The sequence below is a fragment of the Hippopotamus amphibius genome, chromosome 16 (assembly GCF_030028045.1).
Source record: "Hippopotamus amphibius kiboko isolate mHipAmp2 chromosome 16, mHipAmp2.hap2, whole genome shotgun sequence".
Classification (NCBI taxonomy): domain Eukaryota; kingdom Metazoa; phylum Chordata; class Mammalia; order Artiodactyla; family Hippopotamidae; genus Hippopotamus; species Hippopotamus amphibius.
Window position 1 is genome coordinate 19,151,954 of NC_080201.1, and position 15,374 is coordinate 19,167,327.

The following is a 15,374-nucleotide window of genomic DNA, read 5'->3' on the forward strand; positions in this document are numbered from 1 at the left end:
CATGACTTCTGTGCTCCCCGGTCGGTAGAGAAAAGAGACCAGAAACACAGAAAAAACCGCAGTTTTATGCAGGGCTCGGTAATGGAGAGGGGCTGCCAAGTAGGAGGGGCTTCACTCAGTCTCCAGCAGGGGGCTCCGGGAAGCCGAGCAGGGCTCGCTGCCGGCCGCCAGCCCCTGGCCAGGCAGGGCTCAGAGTGGAGGAGGTTTCAGGGGGAGGGGTTGGCCCCTGGGCCCAGGTAGGAAGCCCGGCTCTCCGGGGTGCTGTAAATGGTTAAAGCTCCAGGCAGGCTGAGGGCTGGGCCTCCCAAAGCCGCTTGGACATCCAGCAGGAGTGGTGCCCCAAGCGTGGAGTCCTTCCCTAGGAGGAGTGGGGCTGTGCTCAGCGGGAGAAATGGTCACCTCCTTTCTTCAGGGAAGGAGAGCCTCACTCGCCTTGCCCTCTGCTCAGTTAAGATGAAACATCCACTCTCAACCTCCCCACTCTCATCCAGTGGCTTAAGTAGCTTAAGCAGCACTCTGCAGAGCAGCCTGACTTGGGGGATTTCCCTCCAAAACACCAACTGCCCAGCCCACCCAATCGTGATAGCTCAGGCCTCACAGGGCCTCCACCCCGCCACCCCCCCCACCCCCCCCCCCCCTCGAGGTCCTGAGCCACCACAATTATTACCTGGGCCTGGAGAATTTAACCCCTTGACTGCCAGCTCAGTCTCACCCTTCTCTGGAACCAAAGGCTGCAACTGCATAAGAGAACCCGCAGCTGGGGAGGGGAACTGGGGCTTTGTGAACAACCTTGAACCCCCTGCCCTCCCCACCCCCATCTTACCAGGGACAACTCCATGTCTAAGTCCATGAGAGTCCATTCCCGCCCTTGGAGGCTGGAGCCCAGCACCTGGGGGGAGCTCTGGGTCAGTGGCGTCCTCCCCAGGCTGCACAAACAGCTGGACCCCACCAAGCCCCACGCCCCTGCCCTGCTGAAGGTGTACTCACATCCAGGGGCCCTGCAGGCTCCACGCTTTCAGGGGGAGGCCTAAGCAGCACTGGAGGCAGCAGACTCTCTGGGCTCCGGCCTCCCCTCTCCAGGTCCAGAGGGCCCCTGTGCATGGAGAACTACCCGTTGGTCTGCAGTGCCCACCCCCACCCCCATTAGGTTCCCAAGGAATCTGCATACATTAGGATCTAAATCTGACACCTAGAAAATGCTAGGAGAGGACCCCCCCCAACACACACACACGCACGCGCACACACATAGATGGGCATGCAGTGAGTGCCTCTGCCTCCTACCATTGGCCTGAGGTTTGGGTTGTGTCCCTCCCTAAGCAATTATCAATACCAGTGGTTCTTAAATTGTTGTGTACTTTATAATCTTTATAACCAGCCCAGTGGTTGCATTTAAAATGGAGGTTCCTGAGCCCTACTGCTGAGATGCTTCCACTTTCCAGAGGCCCCTGAAGTTGGTTCTCCTTAGAACAATTCTGAGAAATCAGGTCAGATCGTGGTGCCTAACCTCCCCATCAGCCACCAAGGAGCAGAGAAGGCTGAAGTTTGGGGTCTAGTTAGCGCTGGTCTAGTTGCAAAAGTGGCCCACAGGGCTTATCAAAAATGGGCTCTCTACTCACCTGTCAGGAACCTCCCTGGGGCCTCTTGGTTCAGGCTGTTGGGCATTCCTGGCCCCCTCAGGGCTGAAGCTCCCTTTCCCTTCCAGGATGGCCTGCACCACAGCCACAGGCAGCGGTGGGGGTGCTGTCACGCAGAAGTCACACTCGTTTGGGGCCAGGGCCAGCCCGGCCTCGCCTTCCCCCCCTGGGCTGGCCGGCTCTTCTTTGAGCAGTGCCAGGCCCTTCTCCCTGCACCAGAGAAAAGCTTCAACCAGACCCTGGCACTGACCTCTCCCCCTAACCCCACAGCCATCTGGGCTGCCAGGCTCTCCCCCACAGGCTCCCCAGAGGGCCACCCCTGTCCCTCTTACCTCCTGCCATCACTGGAGGGAGAAAGCCTGGTTCCTTCAGGGGATGGAGAGTCTTCTGGAATGTCAGAGATGATGGGGCCCCTGGCCCTGTGAGGGCTGCTGAGGCCCAAGGTGGTCTCTGGGAGCGGCTGTAAGTAGAAGATGAGGCCTAGCCCTTCACCTCAAGCCACAGGGTGAGCCAGAACCCAACCAGTACCACATGGACTAGATCTAAGGGGGAAGGTTTGAGGGGAGAGGCTCGGCCCATGCTGGGGAGGCTGGGTCTGGTGGCTGCCCTCCATCTCTCTTCTTTTTTGGGGAATGGGGAAAGGGAATAGGCTCTCCATAAAGCAAGCTGTGCTCTAGGGAATAGAGGAGAAGCAGAAACCTACCGCCTGGATAAAGTAGGGGTCCTGCAGGAGGGCACCGGGTAGGGGGCAGGCGCTGAATTTGGCTGGTGTTGGGCATCCCTCATCCAGCATCAGGGAGCTGTGCAGGGTGGCCGGGGCACAGGCAGGGGGCTGGGTAGGCTCACCTCCCATGCCCCTCACCCTGCACCGCCTCCCTCCCACAGGCCCCAGCAGCCAAGTCAGCAGAGCTGAGGCCTGTTGCCAGGGCATCAGTCACATGCTGGAGGCAAAAGGGGCTCCCCTCAGAGATGGGGGCCCTTTGGGGGTAGAGAGCCGAGGGAGGGAGCATGGTTTGAGCCCCAGACCCTCTGCTGTTGGGAGGCTTTGGAGTGAGGGGGAAGGGAATGATGGGGTGGGAATAAGGGGTTAAGGAACTGAGGGATCTGAGAGGGGGGGTTTTGGTGGTGGAGTTGGGAGTAGAGGGGGAGAGCCCTGGAAGGGGGGCTCTTGGGGAGATGGCCATGGGGCAAGGGAGACTGTAGTGGAGGGGAAAAGAATGAGGATTCCAGGGGAAGGTGTTTCTGGAGGAGCAGAAGTCCTGCCTGGGGCCTCTGGCAGGGAGGGTCCTGGAAGGAGCTGGGGCCTCCCTGGCTTTCTCACTCACAGCTTTCTCTTAGCTCCTGTGCTGCTGGACCCCGCCTGAAGTGGCCCAAAGAGGCACTGGATCAGCTAAAGAGGAAGCAAAGGGTTAACTCATACTTTGGACCTTGCCCCCCACCCTAACAAGGCACTTCCGGGTGGCTTCCAGGACTGGATGGAGGGGGGGGCACGTTCAGGAGTGGGAGAGAGAAGTGGGGTAGGGCGAGAGGAACACCTTGCCAATGACCCGGTGCTGCTGACCGTGGCTCTGCCGCAGGGTCACCACCTCCCTCCACAAGATCTCGTTCTGCCTGGGGAGAAGGCGTGGGAGGGTGCTGAGGCATCCGCGAGTTCGCCCAGTCACCCCCCGCCCACCACAGAATGGCCGGCCGGAACCCGCGCCCACTCGGATGACCATCATCCGTAGACAACAGACTTCCACAACTCGGCCCATTGGTCTTGATGGAAGCGCCAAAGCAAGAGGGAGGAAGGAGCTGCCCAGAAACGCCTGGAAGCCAATGCCCTCTTCCAAACCCCCCGTTTCCCCCTCCCCATCCCCCTCCGCCCCCTCCCCCGCACTGCCTGAGCTCCCGCAGCCGCGCCTCGGTGCTCTCCTGCACTCCCCGAAAAGCCTGCACCTCGCCCAGCAGCCGGCCCAGGTCCTCAGGGCGCCAGCGGCCGTCGTCGCCGCGCAGCGCAGGTACCTGCAGGTGGGAGGCACCCTCAGGTCAGAGTCGCAGGAAACAGCTGTCTCACCTCCACCCGGGTTTGCTGGTTCCTGCAGGCCGCCCCCACCTTGCGCCGCACGCGTTCCAGTAGTTGCTCTCTGCCGCGCACGAAGCTCGGGTGCTGGAACTCGACGTGGTCACGTTCCGGCCTCAGCAGGCCACCCTGCTCGATGCTCACCACTTTACGAAAACCGTCTAAGGAGCAGGACGTGGGGGCGTAAATTGCCCCGTCCCCGCGCACCAAGTCACCCACGCCCGCTTCCCGCCTGACCCTAGGGACTCACACATGTTGAGTTGCCGCACAAAACTCGCCATGTTACTGTGCTTGAAGTATTGCGGCAGCACTTCCTTGGCGAAGCGGCTCTGGTCGCTCACGAGGAAACTGGTCCCGCTCTGCGGAGAACGCCGCCCGCCCACCCACCGTGCGGGCGGAGACCAAACGACACCGTGAGCGGTGCCCGCCCACGGCCAAGCCAGCGCTCTGGCGCGCGCACACGCAAACTCGCACTCACTCTGGGGACCAAGACTGCCATTCGTGGGGACGTGGGACGAGGCCAGGCTAGAACCAGCTCTGAGGGCTAGCCTGGGGCGACGGCAATGAATCTCTGTCCCAGACCACCCAGACTCCGTACCCGGTTCTCTGAAAGGAGGATCAGAGGCCAAACCTAGGTTCCAGCCCCGGACTGCTCCCTGACCCACGATGTGACTCTGAGCTAGAACCAGACCCAGCCCTTCCCTTCTCCTGGCCTCTGTTTTCCAATCTGTCTGATGGGTAGGGTGGGAACTAAATGACCTCGAAGATGCTTCGGGTTCTAGGTCTCCTCCAGAAGGCTCCTACCCTTTCCTCTGCCCGCAGCAAGTCGCCACACCTCTATCTCTAATACCCCCTCCAAGCCGTCGCATACCCTGGACGGCTGAATCAAGGGACCCACAGCCCCGTCCCAGGCAGGGACTGGGTAAGCGTGCACGTTCACGGACGTGGAGGAATCCCTGGGACCACTGAGGAAGTCAAGGGGCCCCAGCCCTCACCGGGCTCCAGCGGATCAGGTGGTCGGTGCCTGGGTCTCCCACCAGCGCCCATAGCTTGCCGAGGAAGGCTGGCACGGGGCTAGGGCCCGGCTCCGTGGGCAGCGCGGCTGGCGCTTCCTGCATGGCGCAGTCTCGGCCCCGTCAAGCGTTTGGGCCAGGCCGCCGCGGGCTTGTCAAAGCCGCGGAAAGTGCTGCGTTTGCCTCCCGCCCCGCCCTTCTCCGCCTCCCGGCGCCGGGTCAGGTGGGGGCCACGTGCGAACGGGGGCGGGGCTCTGACCGCGGCCGCAGCACCAGCCTACAGAAAGGGCAGTAGGGGATCGGACGTGCGTGGGGGCGGGGGGCGGGGAGGAGGGAGACCTGGGTTCGAGTCCCACCTTTCTCAGGCCCCCTGTTTCCTCCTTTGTTCTTCGGGAGATTTCTGGTGAGGGCTGGGAAAGTCCTATAAGACGATGGCGTGAAGCCTCGGGTAGAGGGGCAGATAGGAGCGGGCTTGAGGACGGGGGGGGGGGGGGGGGGTAGGGGCAGTGGGTGGTGGTGGGAAAGGAGAAGCTGGTACCCTCCCGACGAACCCTGGGACGTTGTCATTCCAAAGAGGCGAGTGCCCCGACCCTGACCCACGCAGCCGCACCAGTGTGAGCAGACCTTGAGGTCTCCAACCCTCCCACCTCTGCCCGGACCCCTACTCCGGCTTCTGCCGATTCTCCGCCCTCACCTTCAGAGCGGACTCGGCCTTTCACAGGACGTAGAGATACTGCTTGATTTGTTTATTTCACACTCAACCCTGAGGCACGGTTTGAGCCAGCGCCCTCCCTCCTCCCACGCCGGGGCCGCCGAGCAACATTTGCCGAGGACTGGGGTTGGAGTATCTGCAAATGTTGAGAGCAACGAGTGGACTCGGGGCGCCTCGGGCTGGTACCGACGCCATCCCACAGGCCCCAATCCTCGAGAGGGACAAGAAGCCACAGAATCCTAAAGGAGCGGGCTAGCAGCTGGTGCGCCCCTGGGCAAGCCCACGCAGCATCTCACAGATCACACGTCCGCAGGGAGGGGAAAGAGGGTTTGTCCCATCACGCCACAAGCGTGGGCCGCCAGGGATGTGGCTCCCGCGTTAGCTTGAGCGTGTAGCTGCGCAGGCGCGGGCAGTGCGTGCGGAAGGCGTGCAGCACGGAGGGTCGCACCACGCAAAAGCAGTGCACTTCACGCAGGCCCGCGCAGCGCGCTGCCAGCTCCTCCATCGCGGCATCCAAGTCGGCTGAGGCGGCGGCGCGCACCTCGAGCGCGCGCAAAGTTGCGGCGTAGTGGCGCGCTGCGAAGCGCACCGGGCCTACAGTGTCCCCAGAGAGGCTGAGGCGCAGCACAGCCACGGGCACGGCAGGCTGCAGGACGCGCGTCACGCTCTCGGCAGGCAGCGCCGGCTCCAGCTCCAGCTCTACGGCCAGTCCAGGGTGGCGGCGGCTCAATTCGGCCCAGGCTTCGTTAGGCAGGGGGGGCGCGCGTGCGTCGTCGGGACACGCGCACCGCAGGGCCAGGAGCTTGAAAGGCGCGCGGTCTGGCGCGGCCAGTGTCTCGAGCGCGGTGCGCGACAGGCTGGCCAGGTGCAGGCCGAGGGCGCGCAGGCACGGGCAGGCCTCTAGTAGCTCCAGTACGGAGCCCGGCCCCACGCTGCCCACCAGCGTACTGTTATCCAGGAAAAGGCTGCGGAGCTCCGGGCAGCCGTGTGCCACCTGCAGCACCAGCGCGTCGTCCAGTGTGAAGGGCAAGCGCCGCAGATCGAGGTGGCGCAGCGCGCCGGCGGCCCTACAGAGGGCGTGCACGGCGTCCAGGACGTCGTGGCCGGAGTCGAAGAGTGGCTTTTCTCCGCGGCACTCCAGGCACAGGCCTCGCAGCCCGGGGGTACAGGCCGCCAGGGCGGTTAACAACTCTGTGGCCGCCCGGCGGCTCCGCTCCCTCGACGGTTCAAATTCCAGCCGTAGATTCTGAACATGGTCCAGGCAGGCGGACAGATATGGCGGCAGCATGCCTTCTAGCTCACAGTCGCAACTTGGGGGTAGAGTGGTGGAGAAAAGGCATCGGCCGGCCGAATCCCCACAACCTGGAGAGAAGCCTCTAACCCACCCCTCAGCCTGGATTCCAGCTACCATCCCCACTTCCTGCCCCATACCGATATACCTCCGTGTCCTGACCATGCCTGGTCGCTCCAAGGTGATGCTAGGAGGGAACTCCCATTCTATCCCTTTAGAAGACTTAAGATGCATCTGCCGCTAGTTGAAACCTTACCAGGGAGAGCCAATTGTATCTTAGGAACTGGGCTTTCTCAGCGGTCTTTAAGGAGGCGGGGCGTGGCCTCTGGGACTGCCAGGTTCACAGTCGCCTCTGCCACTTCTCAGCTGAGTAAGGAAGTGATTAAATCTCTCTGCCTCAATTTTCTATCTGTACAACGGAGATAATACTACTGCCTATCTACCACATAAAGTTTTGGTGAGGATTAAATAAATTAATATATGTAAGGCACTAGAACAATGGTTGGTACACAGTAAGCGGCCAATAAATGTTAGAAATGATTATACTTTGGGGGGGGGGCTGCGAGGCATGTGGGAGCTTAGTTCCCAGACCAGGGATGGAATCCCCGCCCCCTGCATTGGAAGGGCCCAGTCTTAACAATGGACTGCCAGGGAAGTCCTGATTATGTTTTTTAATACGGGGAGTCACTGCGTCTCCCCAGTCCTTGACTCCACCGACACAGGGAAAAGATGGGAGGGGGAGGCGCCTGCTCACCTGATGCTCGTATCATGCCATACAGCGCTGCAGGTGGCAGCAGCAGCCCAAGCTCTGCAGACCTTCGCGGCAGCGGCGCGATCCCTCAGGGGCAGGTGGCGGAAGATGAGCGCCAGCACCTCCTCAGGCAGTTGTTCTCCAGGCTCGATCATGGCAGGGGGCGGCGTGGGGCTTCTGCTACAGGAAGGCCAAAGTGTTGAGGGGAACACCTGGAGCCTACCTGTAGAAATGTTTGTAGCCCAGCAGCTGGTATGTAATTTGCAAGAGCCCAGTGCAAAATGAAAATGTAGGTCTCTTTGTTCAAACATTATTAAGGATTTCAAGACAGTGACAGCAGAGCGTTTAAGCAAGTTATAAACCAAGCCCGGGGCCCTGTGCAGCTGCATACGTCTCAGATCCATGAAGTCTGCCCTGGATGCCGAAGATTTCTGATTCTCCTTTAAACTACATTATCACCTGTTGAGCAAATCCACGTTTTATGTTATATTAGAAGGAACTCAGCCACGATCTGTGAACCAGGTTAATGAAGCCGAATACTGGATTTGAGATGATGCTATTGGATCTTTCTTCTAGTTACCAAAGTCTTTCTCTGAGGAAGTTGGAGGGCGGTTGCACAGGCCCTGACTCCAGACAACCACCTCCTCCCCCCAGCTCGGAGGGCCTGTCTTGCCTCTCTCTGCCTCCCTCTCCTACATGCTTACAGCCGCCAGACGGCCCAGACTAGTCTCACAGGGGTCACTGAACTGCTTCCCTCCAAATTTCGACCCTGAGTACTAGGGAAGGACTTAAGCCCAAGCACCGAGGGTCACTGAAATGAAGGCTTCTCAAAAGGTGAGGGGCATCAGAATCACCTGTACACTTGTTCACACTACAGGGTGCATGGCCCCACCGACTAAATCAGGCTCTTCAACAAGAGTAGGGCCTAGGAATCTGAATTTCAACCAGCGCCAGTGGATTCTACAGGGCCCAAGTTGAGAAACCCGGTCCTAGCCCGTCAGTCACTAGAGAGTGACGATAGGGTTAATAGGACAGGAGTATTAGGGAAAACTTTAATTGGCAGGGACCAGAAGCCAATCAGGAAGCAGGGATGCGGGTGGGGCTCAGTCGAACCCGCCCAGAGAAGGGAGGCTCTTTCCTGCTCCTCGCAGCGGGAGACATCCTGGGTGCTTCCAATGAAAAGCCAGCGGGGCGGAGAAAGTCTTGGGGTTCTGGGACCTGAGGGACCCTGGGTTCAAGTTCCGATCTTGAACCCCGAGCAGCTCAGCTTCCGTTGGGCGGCTTAGGTTCAGTTGGAATTCTGCAGACCCACCTCAGAGCGCGGTCCTTGTTGGAAAATGTGTGTCCTCTTTGAAGTTGCCAACTTTAGTTTAAGGTGCTTAAAGGTTTTCATATACAACGTTTCACGCCACTGGCCAGTTTTCTATTTTCCCGTATTTTCTAGGCTAACGGTCCCTGCTGCAATTTGCGCCCCGCGTATCCTGGGGCTTCTGATACCCTCCGCCAGGCTTGAACTTGGGACCCACCGGCACCTCGTTCAGAGTATCAAGGAGTATCAGAGATCAGAGATCTTCGAGCTCAACTACCCTGAAGGCACCAGAACAGTCTGGTCGTCAGGGGGCGCCTCTTTTTGATCCGTCCGTTCCCGCTGGAGGAAGAGGAGCAACCCTTACCCTGGGGCCCTCCGGCCTCGTAAGAACCGCAAGTCCTCGAAGTCCCTGGACGCGGCAGTTCTTCCTGCCGTCTAACCTCAGGTGCCAGTGTCTTACCTGCTCAGCGGATCAGGTGGGTTTTGCCCAGAGGCTGGGGTCTAGCTGCGGACAGTGGCGGGAAGGAACCGCAGGGAGCCCGGGAGGCGGGACACCGGGACGGACGGGGCGGCTCAGACTGGGGCACCGCCCCTGCGCTCCGCGCACACCCGGAAGCAGCGCGAGTCCAGTGGAGCCGGGCGGGCGTGGGAATCCAGGCCGGGCCAAGGCGGCCAGGTTAGTGCAGAGGGTGGGTGGGTTTTCCGTTGCTGGCAGGAGCCGAGGAGGATCCTGGCTCAGGAGCATGGGCGTGGCGCGGTTGTCACCCGCGGCTGCTCGGGTCAGGTGGTGGTGGTGGCCTACTGGGCTGTTTCCGTGGGAGGTGGGAGAGAGGGTACGGACCTTGGCCCCGCAAGCTCCTTGTCGCTGCTAGGGGCTTTCAAGGGGCGGCAGGGCCCTGTGGGTGAGAGGGTGGGGCGGGGCTGGTTCTGAACAGATATTTGAGCAGAAATCCCTTGCCCTCCCCAGCCAGTAGCAAGCGCAAAACTCCCGTACGAGGGTGGGCTAGTGGGAGGCTGGGGAGCTCCCCTCGAGAGCTCGGGAGCGGTCCAGCTGAGTAGGATGCTGGGACTCTGAGCCTCTCAGTCCTTGAGGGGGCCACGCCCGCCCGCAGGCCGTCACCGTCCACCCGGCCAGAGGTGGGGCTACCCGGGGACTGTTAGGCTGTGTTAATAGTACGCTGTGCCTGCTTGCCCCCGGTTGTAGGGGCATATTTTCTTCAGTCGGTACCCATGCGTCCCTCACAGTCTCAGCCCAGCTAAGAGTTCCTAGGACCCAGCCCGGCCCTGCCCGCAGAGAGGTGGACTCCGGGCGGGTAGGGCGCGGGGCTTCCCGAGGAGGGGTTTCTGTGGAAGGACACGTAGAAAGGAGTTCCCAAGGGCGCGATGTGAGCCAAGGGTCGCGGCCGCTTCTCAACCATTATCTGGCCTTCTTGACCTCTAGCCCGGCAGGCCTGTTTGACTTATCCCATTTGTCCAGTCCTACTTTGTCCCTCGAGCAGGTCTGCTGGGGAGAGGACGGCCCGGTCCCACCCCTCCTCACCCACCCCTTGGGGCGAGACTACGTCTATGAAATCAGCACCCTCCAGTCAGGGGGCTAAGAAGATGTGAAAAAAGAAACATTTTGAGGGCAGGTTCCCACTCCCCCCACCCTGGGCCACTCCCCCAGGAGGACTTCTCACTTGTCTCCCTATTATGCTTGGTCCCACTTGTCATCTACCCAGGTGTTTGTTTGTTTCTGTTGTTTTGTTTTTTAAGAAAAACAAATTTATTTTGCCTTTTTAATACAAAAGAAACGTGTCTATTTTACATAAAGTAGAATGTTGCTAAATACAGTGAAAATAAAAATCACCCCAAATCTCCCCCTCTCCCAACAGAGGTAAACAATGCTAACTTCCTGCTAATTTCCAGACTATTGTTTTGGGTAAACACACAGTATTAATACCTTTTCTACCAAAAGATTATTGGGGGGGAGGGTGCTCAAAAAGTATGTCCCCTGTGCTCAGACCCAGGGTAGGGATATCAGGTGTCATTTCTCTTGCCAGGTCTAGGTGATGCTGGAGGGCCCCTGCCCAGTTACTGTCCCAGCTTTGCCTCTCACATTAGGGTCTGGGGGCAGATCTGAAACACAGCCTCTGCTTTGAGCTCAGGGTCCCTACTCTCTCCCCAACAATGTCCAAGGCTGTAGTCCTAGCTCCTCCTGGCATCCCTCCCCTGAAGTTCCCTGTCCCTTGTATAAATGGATACCACCTGGGGCCACCCCATTTGTTCTTCTTAGAGCAGTGATCACAGCAGGGGTTCAGCACACCTCCTATCCCACCATAGGTAAATGCCAAGGACCAAAGGGTAAAGAAATGTGACTGCTGGGGCAGGAGGTGGGGTCTGGAACCCATTTTTTCTTTTTATTTTATTAATTACTATTTTTAAAAAGCTTTGGCCACACTGCGGGCTTGTGGGATCTTAGTTCCCTGACCAGGGATCAAACCTGGGCCCCTCGCAGTGAAAGCGCCAAGTCCTAACCACTGGACCACCAAGGAATTCCCTTGAACCCATTTTCTAAGAAAAGGGTGGGATGTTGCCTTAGGTGAGGTCAGAAGGAAGAGGCAGGGCAATTCCCCACCTGTTGCCTCATGGTGCAATAACTGGGAGGCTACTAAGCTGAGGGCCAGTGCAGTGGTTCCCTGACTGAGAATCTTGCCCCTTGGTCTAGAGCTAGGATTTTGTCGAAGATAGGTGAAGAGATGCTAACGCCAAGGGCCCTGACTCTGTCCGGACAGAGAAGGAGTCTGTGACAGAACAACTTGAATGGCATTGAGACAAGAGCCCAGCTCCAAGGACTTTAGTATAAAAAGGAATGGTTTAGCTCACATAACAGAAAAGTCCAAGATGCAGCTAGAGCCAGGGACATAGTATGGTTAGGAGTGCACCTCTTCACCTCTTGGCCCTGTAGCCTCTGTGCCAGTTTCATTCTCAGTCAGACTCTCCCCAAGAAGTGGCAAAAGAGACCTACCCGTCCTTCTAACTCAGCTTCAAGATAGAAAAGGGGAACTTGTGCCTCTTTCCTATTGGTCCAGTGAAAATTGCAGGTTGATTCTGATTGGTCTAACTTGAATCCAATGCCCAACTCTGAACAAATCATTTCAGAAAAGTGAATGGAATATGCAGATTAGCTAGGCTGGTTTCACTTGTCCAGGCCTGGAACTAGGGAGTGAGGTTAGCCCTTCCAACAGGCGTGTGGATTGACAAAAGGGAAGAGGGAAGTCCCCAGAGGTCAGTCAGGACTGGGGGAGGGCATCTGGGTAGACACAAGCTACAGGTGTCCTTTGAAGTGAAGCCAGGAAGTAGAGTAGGAATGCAGGTGAGAAAATCTAAGTGGGCTGCGGTCCCCCAGGGATCCTGGGGGCTCAAATGTAAGCTAAGGGCATTCATGCTCTGGGGTGTGGGCACCATCCAGGATAAGGATGTCTCCAGTCAGCTTTGAAAGGAGAAACACCCTGGCCTGAGGAGGGGGCAGAACTTCTTTGCTTCTACTGCAACACTGTCCCTCTCCTCTTCCACCCCTGTGACCCTGGGCTCTTTCTCTGCGAAGGCAGTGGAGGGACAGCCCTGACTACAAATCTTGGCTGAGCTGGGCTGGGTTGGGCTGGGCTGTGCAGAGCCAGAAGCACAAGGGGCTGCCTGTGGGATGATGAACTTCCCCTCACAACTATGCCAGCTGGGTGGGGACAGTTGGGTGTCAGCTGAGGGGACAGCTGGGCCTCAGGAGACTGGACAGTTGCCTGCAGGGCAGGGTTGGGAGTGATCTGAGTGCCTATCTCTGTCCCCAGGCGGCAAGATGGCAGCTGGGCCAAATGGGCTTGAGGAGTGGGTGGGCAGCGCATACCTGTTTGTGGAGTCCTCGCTGGACAAGGTGGTTTTGTCGGATGCCTACGCTCACCCGCAGCAGAAAGCGGCGGTGTACAGGGCTCTGCGGGCTGCCCTGGCAGGTGCGTGGGTGGGTGGGCTCTGGGAGAAGAAAGGGTGGCCTGGGGCCTTTGTGGGCGGGGCCACGGACTGAGACTCCACCTCCTCAACGCTGTGGGCCTGTGCTTACCCAACCTTTAAAGGAAAAGATTCGCTGGGGAAGAGAGGAGGAGGAGGAGGATGCCTGGTTGCCTATGGTCTGCCTTCTCTGTTTATGTATGTGTGCCCTTGGGTGTAGACTTGTGTCCCTGTGTCTGTGTGTGATCTACCTGTGTGTGCACTAACGTCCCCCTGCTCCATGCCCCCGACTCCCCAAATCCGCCCGCTTACCGCTTTCTACTAATCGCTTCTCTCTCTCTTCTTTTCCTCTCTCACTGCAGCACTCCTTGTCCAAGACCCCTCCCCAGTACTTACCTTTCAGGTCCCCTTTTCGCATCTCAGGGCAGAGGCCACAGGAGGTTGAAGCCGCTTGGGGGATCTGGCCCCGGCCTCAGAGCGGCGAGAGCCCTTCTCTTGTCCCTCTTCTTCCGGGGCGGGGGCGGCAGGCGGGCAGCAGCACTAGGAGGCAGAAGACTGAAACTTCCCGCCCCCTGCCCGGCCAGCCGCCTACCCAGAGGGCTTGGCTGCCCAGAGCAAACAGCCCTTTCTACGCTGCAAAGTCTCTTCCACATCGCTTATGCCCACCCTCATTTGGGGTTTCAGGGATTGGGTTAGAGTGGGACCCACTCCATCTTAGGGTGCTCCCTGTGACAGGTCCTGGCGCTTATTCTGGGTTGTTGCTGTTTGCATTCCAATTTTGTTTCCCAGCTGGGAGCTCCGGGGTGTACCCGCACCCCTAGGCCTGGGGATGGGGAGGGCGTCTGATCTCGGGCTTCATTCCTCCTCTGGCCTCTTGGAAAATGGCCCCGCATGGGGACCGCATGGCGCCTGACTGCCCGCCTCTGCAGAGAGTGGCGGGAGCCCTGACGTGCTGCAGATGCTCAAGATCCACCGCAGCGATCCGCAGCTGATCGTGCAGCTGCGTTTCAGCGGGCGCCAGGCCTGCGGCCGCTTCCTCCGCGCCTACCGCGAGGGGGCGCTGCGCGCCGCGCTGCAGGGGTGCTTGGCGGCGGCGCTTGCCCTGCACTCGGTGCCGTTGCAACTCGAGCTGCGCGCTGGCGCGGAGCAGCTGGACGCCTTGATGACCGACGAGGAGCGCTGTTTGAACTGCATATTCGCCCAGAAGGTGCGGCCGGGCTGGGTCCAGGGTAGGGTGGGGCAGGGATTCGCGGCTAAGGCCCCCACCGACGCCGCACTCCCCTCCCTAGCCGGACCGGCTCCGGGATGAGGAACTCACAGATTTGGAGGATGCGCTCAGGAATCTGACGTGCGGCTCGGGGTGCCGAGGGGGCGACGTGGAGGGCGCTCCGGCCCCCTTGCAGTCTCTGGCACCCTCTCTGTCGGAGGAGAAGCCGCCGCCGCCGCCGCCTGGCCAGACTTTTCTGTTCCAGGGTCAGCCTGTAGGTGAGATTCCCGGAGAGCGGCAGAGGCAGGATCCTCAGGAGGATGGAGTTTGGGGTGGGGCGAGGTCCGGGCGGGTTAGTCGCTGGGCGGGAATGGAAGGGTATCCCGAGCTCACTCCGCTTCCCCCTCCCCCTGCAGTGAACCGGCCGCTGAGCCTGCAAGACCAACAGACGTTCGCGCGCTCAGTGGGCCTCAAGTGGCGCAAGGTGGGGCGCTCCCTGCAGCGCGGCTGTCGTGCGCTGCGGGACCCGGCGCTTGACTCCCTGGCCTATGAGTACGAGCGTGAAGGGCTGTACGAGCAGGCCTTCCAGCTGCTGCGGCGCTTCGTGCAGGCCGAGGGCCGCCGAGCCACGCTGCAGCGCCTGGTGGAGGCGCTCGAGGAGAACGAGCTCACCAGCCTGGCAGAGGACTTGCTGGGCCTGGCGAATCCCGATGGCAGCCTGGCCTAGACTGGGTACCAGAGAAAGGGGCGGTCGGCCAGTTGCCCAGCCATGGTTTGGAGAACTTGGATGACCATAGGGTCCCTTCTGCTGCTACTGCTGACCTCCCATCCACCCACAGGACTCCGAGACCACACTTATAACCCCACATAGCTGAGTTGCTGGAGCTGCTGGGCAGAGATGACTGCCCTCTCCAGGAGTCAGACAAGCACCCACCATATCTGCTAGGGTGCCACTAGGGGTTCTGTTCTAGATACTAGGAAAGAGACAGTGTATGGGTGATGTGCTGCAAGAGGTCTGCCTCACCTCCCACCGCAGAAAAGGGGCTTTCAGCCAGACCTTACCTCTTCCTTCACAGAACAGTTCATTACTATCCATTAACTCATTAAGGACCTGCTGTCTCCTAGTCCTCATCCTGGGTGCTGCAAATACTGTGGGGAACAAAAACCACGAATCCTGCCTGTCCCCAGCTCATACTCAGTGTGGGACTCTGAATATTAAGCAACAGTAATAAAATACTACCAGTTTTTTGATGTGAAAAATACAAGGAGTTGTGGGAGCAACTGAGCAGGGGCCTAACCTTGGTCAGGTGTTAGGCTTCCTGGAAGAGAAATGAGTGTGAATATTGTGTATTGCAGGTGGAATGAGAGAAGGGCAATATTCTGGGCATGGCTAGCCTCAGATGAGGTCTTGAGGAAG

The 15,374-nt window shown here is 59.3% G+C and overlaps 3 protein-coding genes across 11 annotated transcripts; 1 reads left to right on the forward strand and 2 right to left on the reverse strand.

The window, feature by feature from the left end:
* Positions 1-43: 43 nt before the first annotated feature.
* On the reverse strand, positions 44-4,886 carry HSF4 (heat shock transcription factor 4). 3 transcript variants are annotated; one of them, XM_057710795.1, is made up of 13 exons: positions 4,692-4,886; positions 3,947-4,055; positions 3,730-3,857; positions 3,514-3,638; positions 3,170-3,245; positions 2,960-3,024; positions 2,338-2,434; positions 1,967-2,094; positions 1,617-1,844; positions 988-1,093; positions 824-889; positions 668-737; positions 44-358 (listed from the first exon to the last, which is right to left on the reverse strand). In XM_057710795.1, exons 1-13 carry the CDS (start codon positions 4,812-4,814, stop codon positions 207-209), a joined length of 1,473 nt encoding a protein of 490 aa, XP_057566778.1. In that variant the 5' UTR covers positions 4,815-4,886; the 3' UTR covers positions 44-206. The 3 variants fall into 3 exon arrangements, with proteins under 3 accessions (XP_057566778.1, XP_057566780.1, XP_057566779.1); XM_057710797.1 differs by having other exon boundaries at positions 53-358; positions 1,617-1,740; positions 1,967-2,114; XM_057710796.1 differs by lacking the exon at positions 44-358 and adding an exon at positions 379-440.
* Positions 4,887-5,450: 564 nt separating this feature from the next.
* FBXL8 (F-box and leucine rich repeat protein 8) lies at positions 5,451-9,414 on the reverse strand. Of its 3 annotated transcripts, none has more exons than XM_057710804.1 (3): positions 9,233-9,414; positions 7,467-7,640; positions 5,451-6,731 (listed from the first exon to the last, which is right to left on the reverse strand). In XM_057710804.1, exons 2-3 carry the CDS (start codon positions 7,616-7,618, stop codon positions 5,759-5,761), a joined length of 1,125 nt encoding a protein of 374 aa, XP_057566787.1. In that variant the 5' UTR covers positions 7,619-7,640; positions 9,233-9,414; the 3' UTR covers positions 5,451-5,758. The 3 variants fall into 3 exon arrangements, with proteins under 3 accessions (XP_057566787.1, XP_057566786.1, XP_057566788.1); XM_057710803.1 differs by having other exon boundaries at positions 7,467-7,643; XM_057710805.1 differs by lacking the exon at positions 9,233-9,414 and having other exon boundaries at positions 5,451-6,783; positions 7,467-7,593.
* On the forward strand, positions 8,629-15,222 carry TRADD (TNFRSF1A associated via death domain). 5 transcript variants are annotated; one of them, XM_057710807.1, is made up of 6 exons: positions 8,629-8,802; positions 8,883-9,248; positions 12,597-12,755; positions 13,680-13,957; positions 14,040-14,235; positions 14,374-15,222. In XM_057710807.1, the coding sequence occupies exons 3-6, from the start codon at positions 12,605-12,607 to the stop codon at positions 14,682-14,684; spliced, it is 936 nt and encodes a 311-aa protein (XP_057566790.1). In that variant the 5' UTR covers positions 8,629-8,802; positions 8,883-9,248; positions 12,597-12,604; the 3' UTR covers positions 14,685-15,222. The 5 variants fall into 5 exon arrangements, with proteins under 5 accessions (XP_057566790.1, XP_057566791.1, XP_057566789.1 ...); XM_057710808.1 differs by having other exon boundaries at positions 8,908-9,248; XM_057710806.1 differs by having other exon boundaries at positions 8,629-9,248.
* Positions 15,223-15,374: the final 152 nt, after the last annotated feature.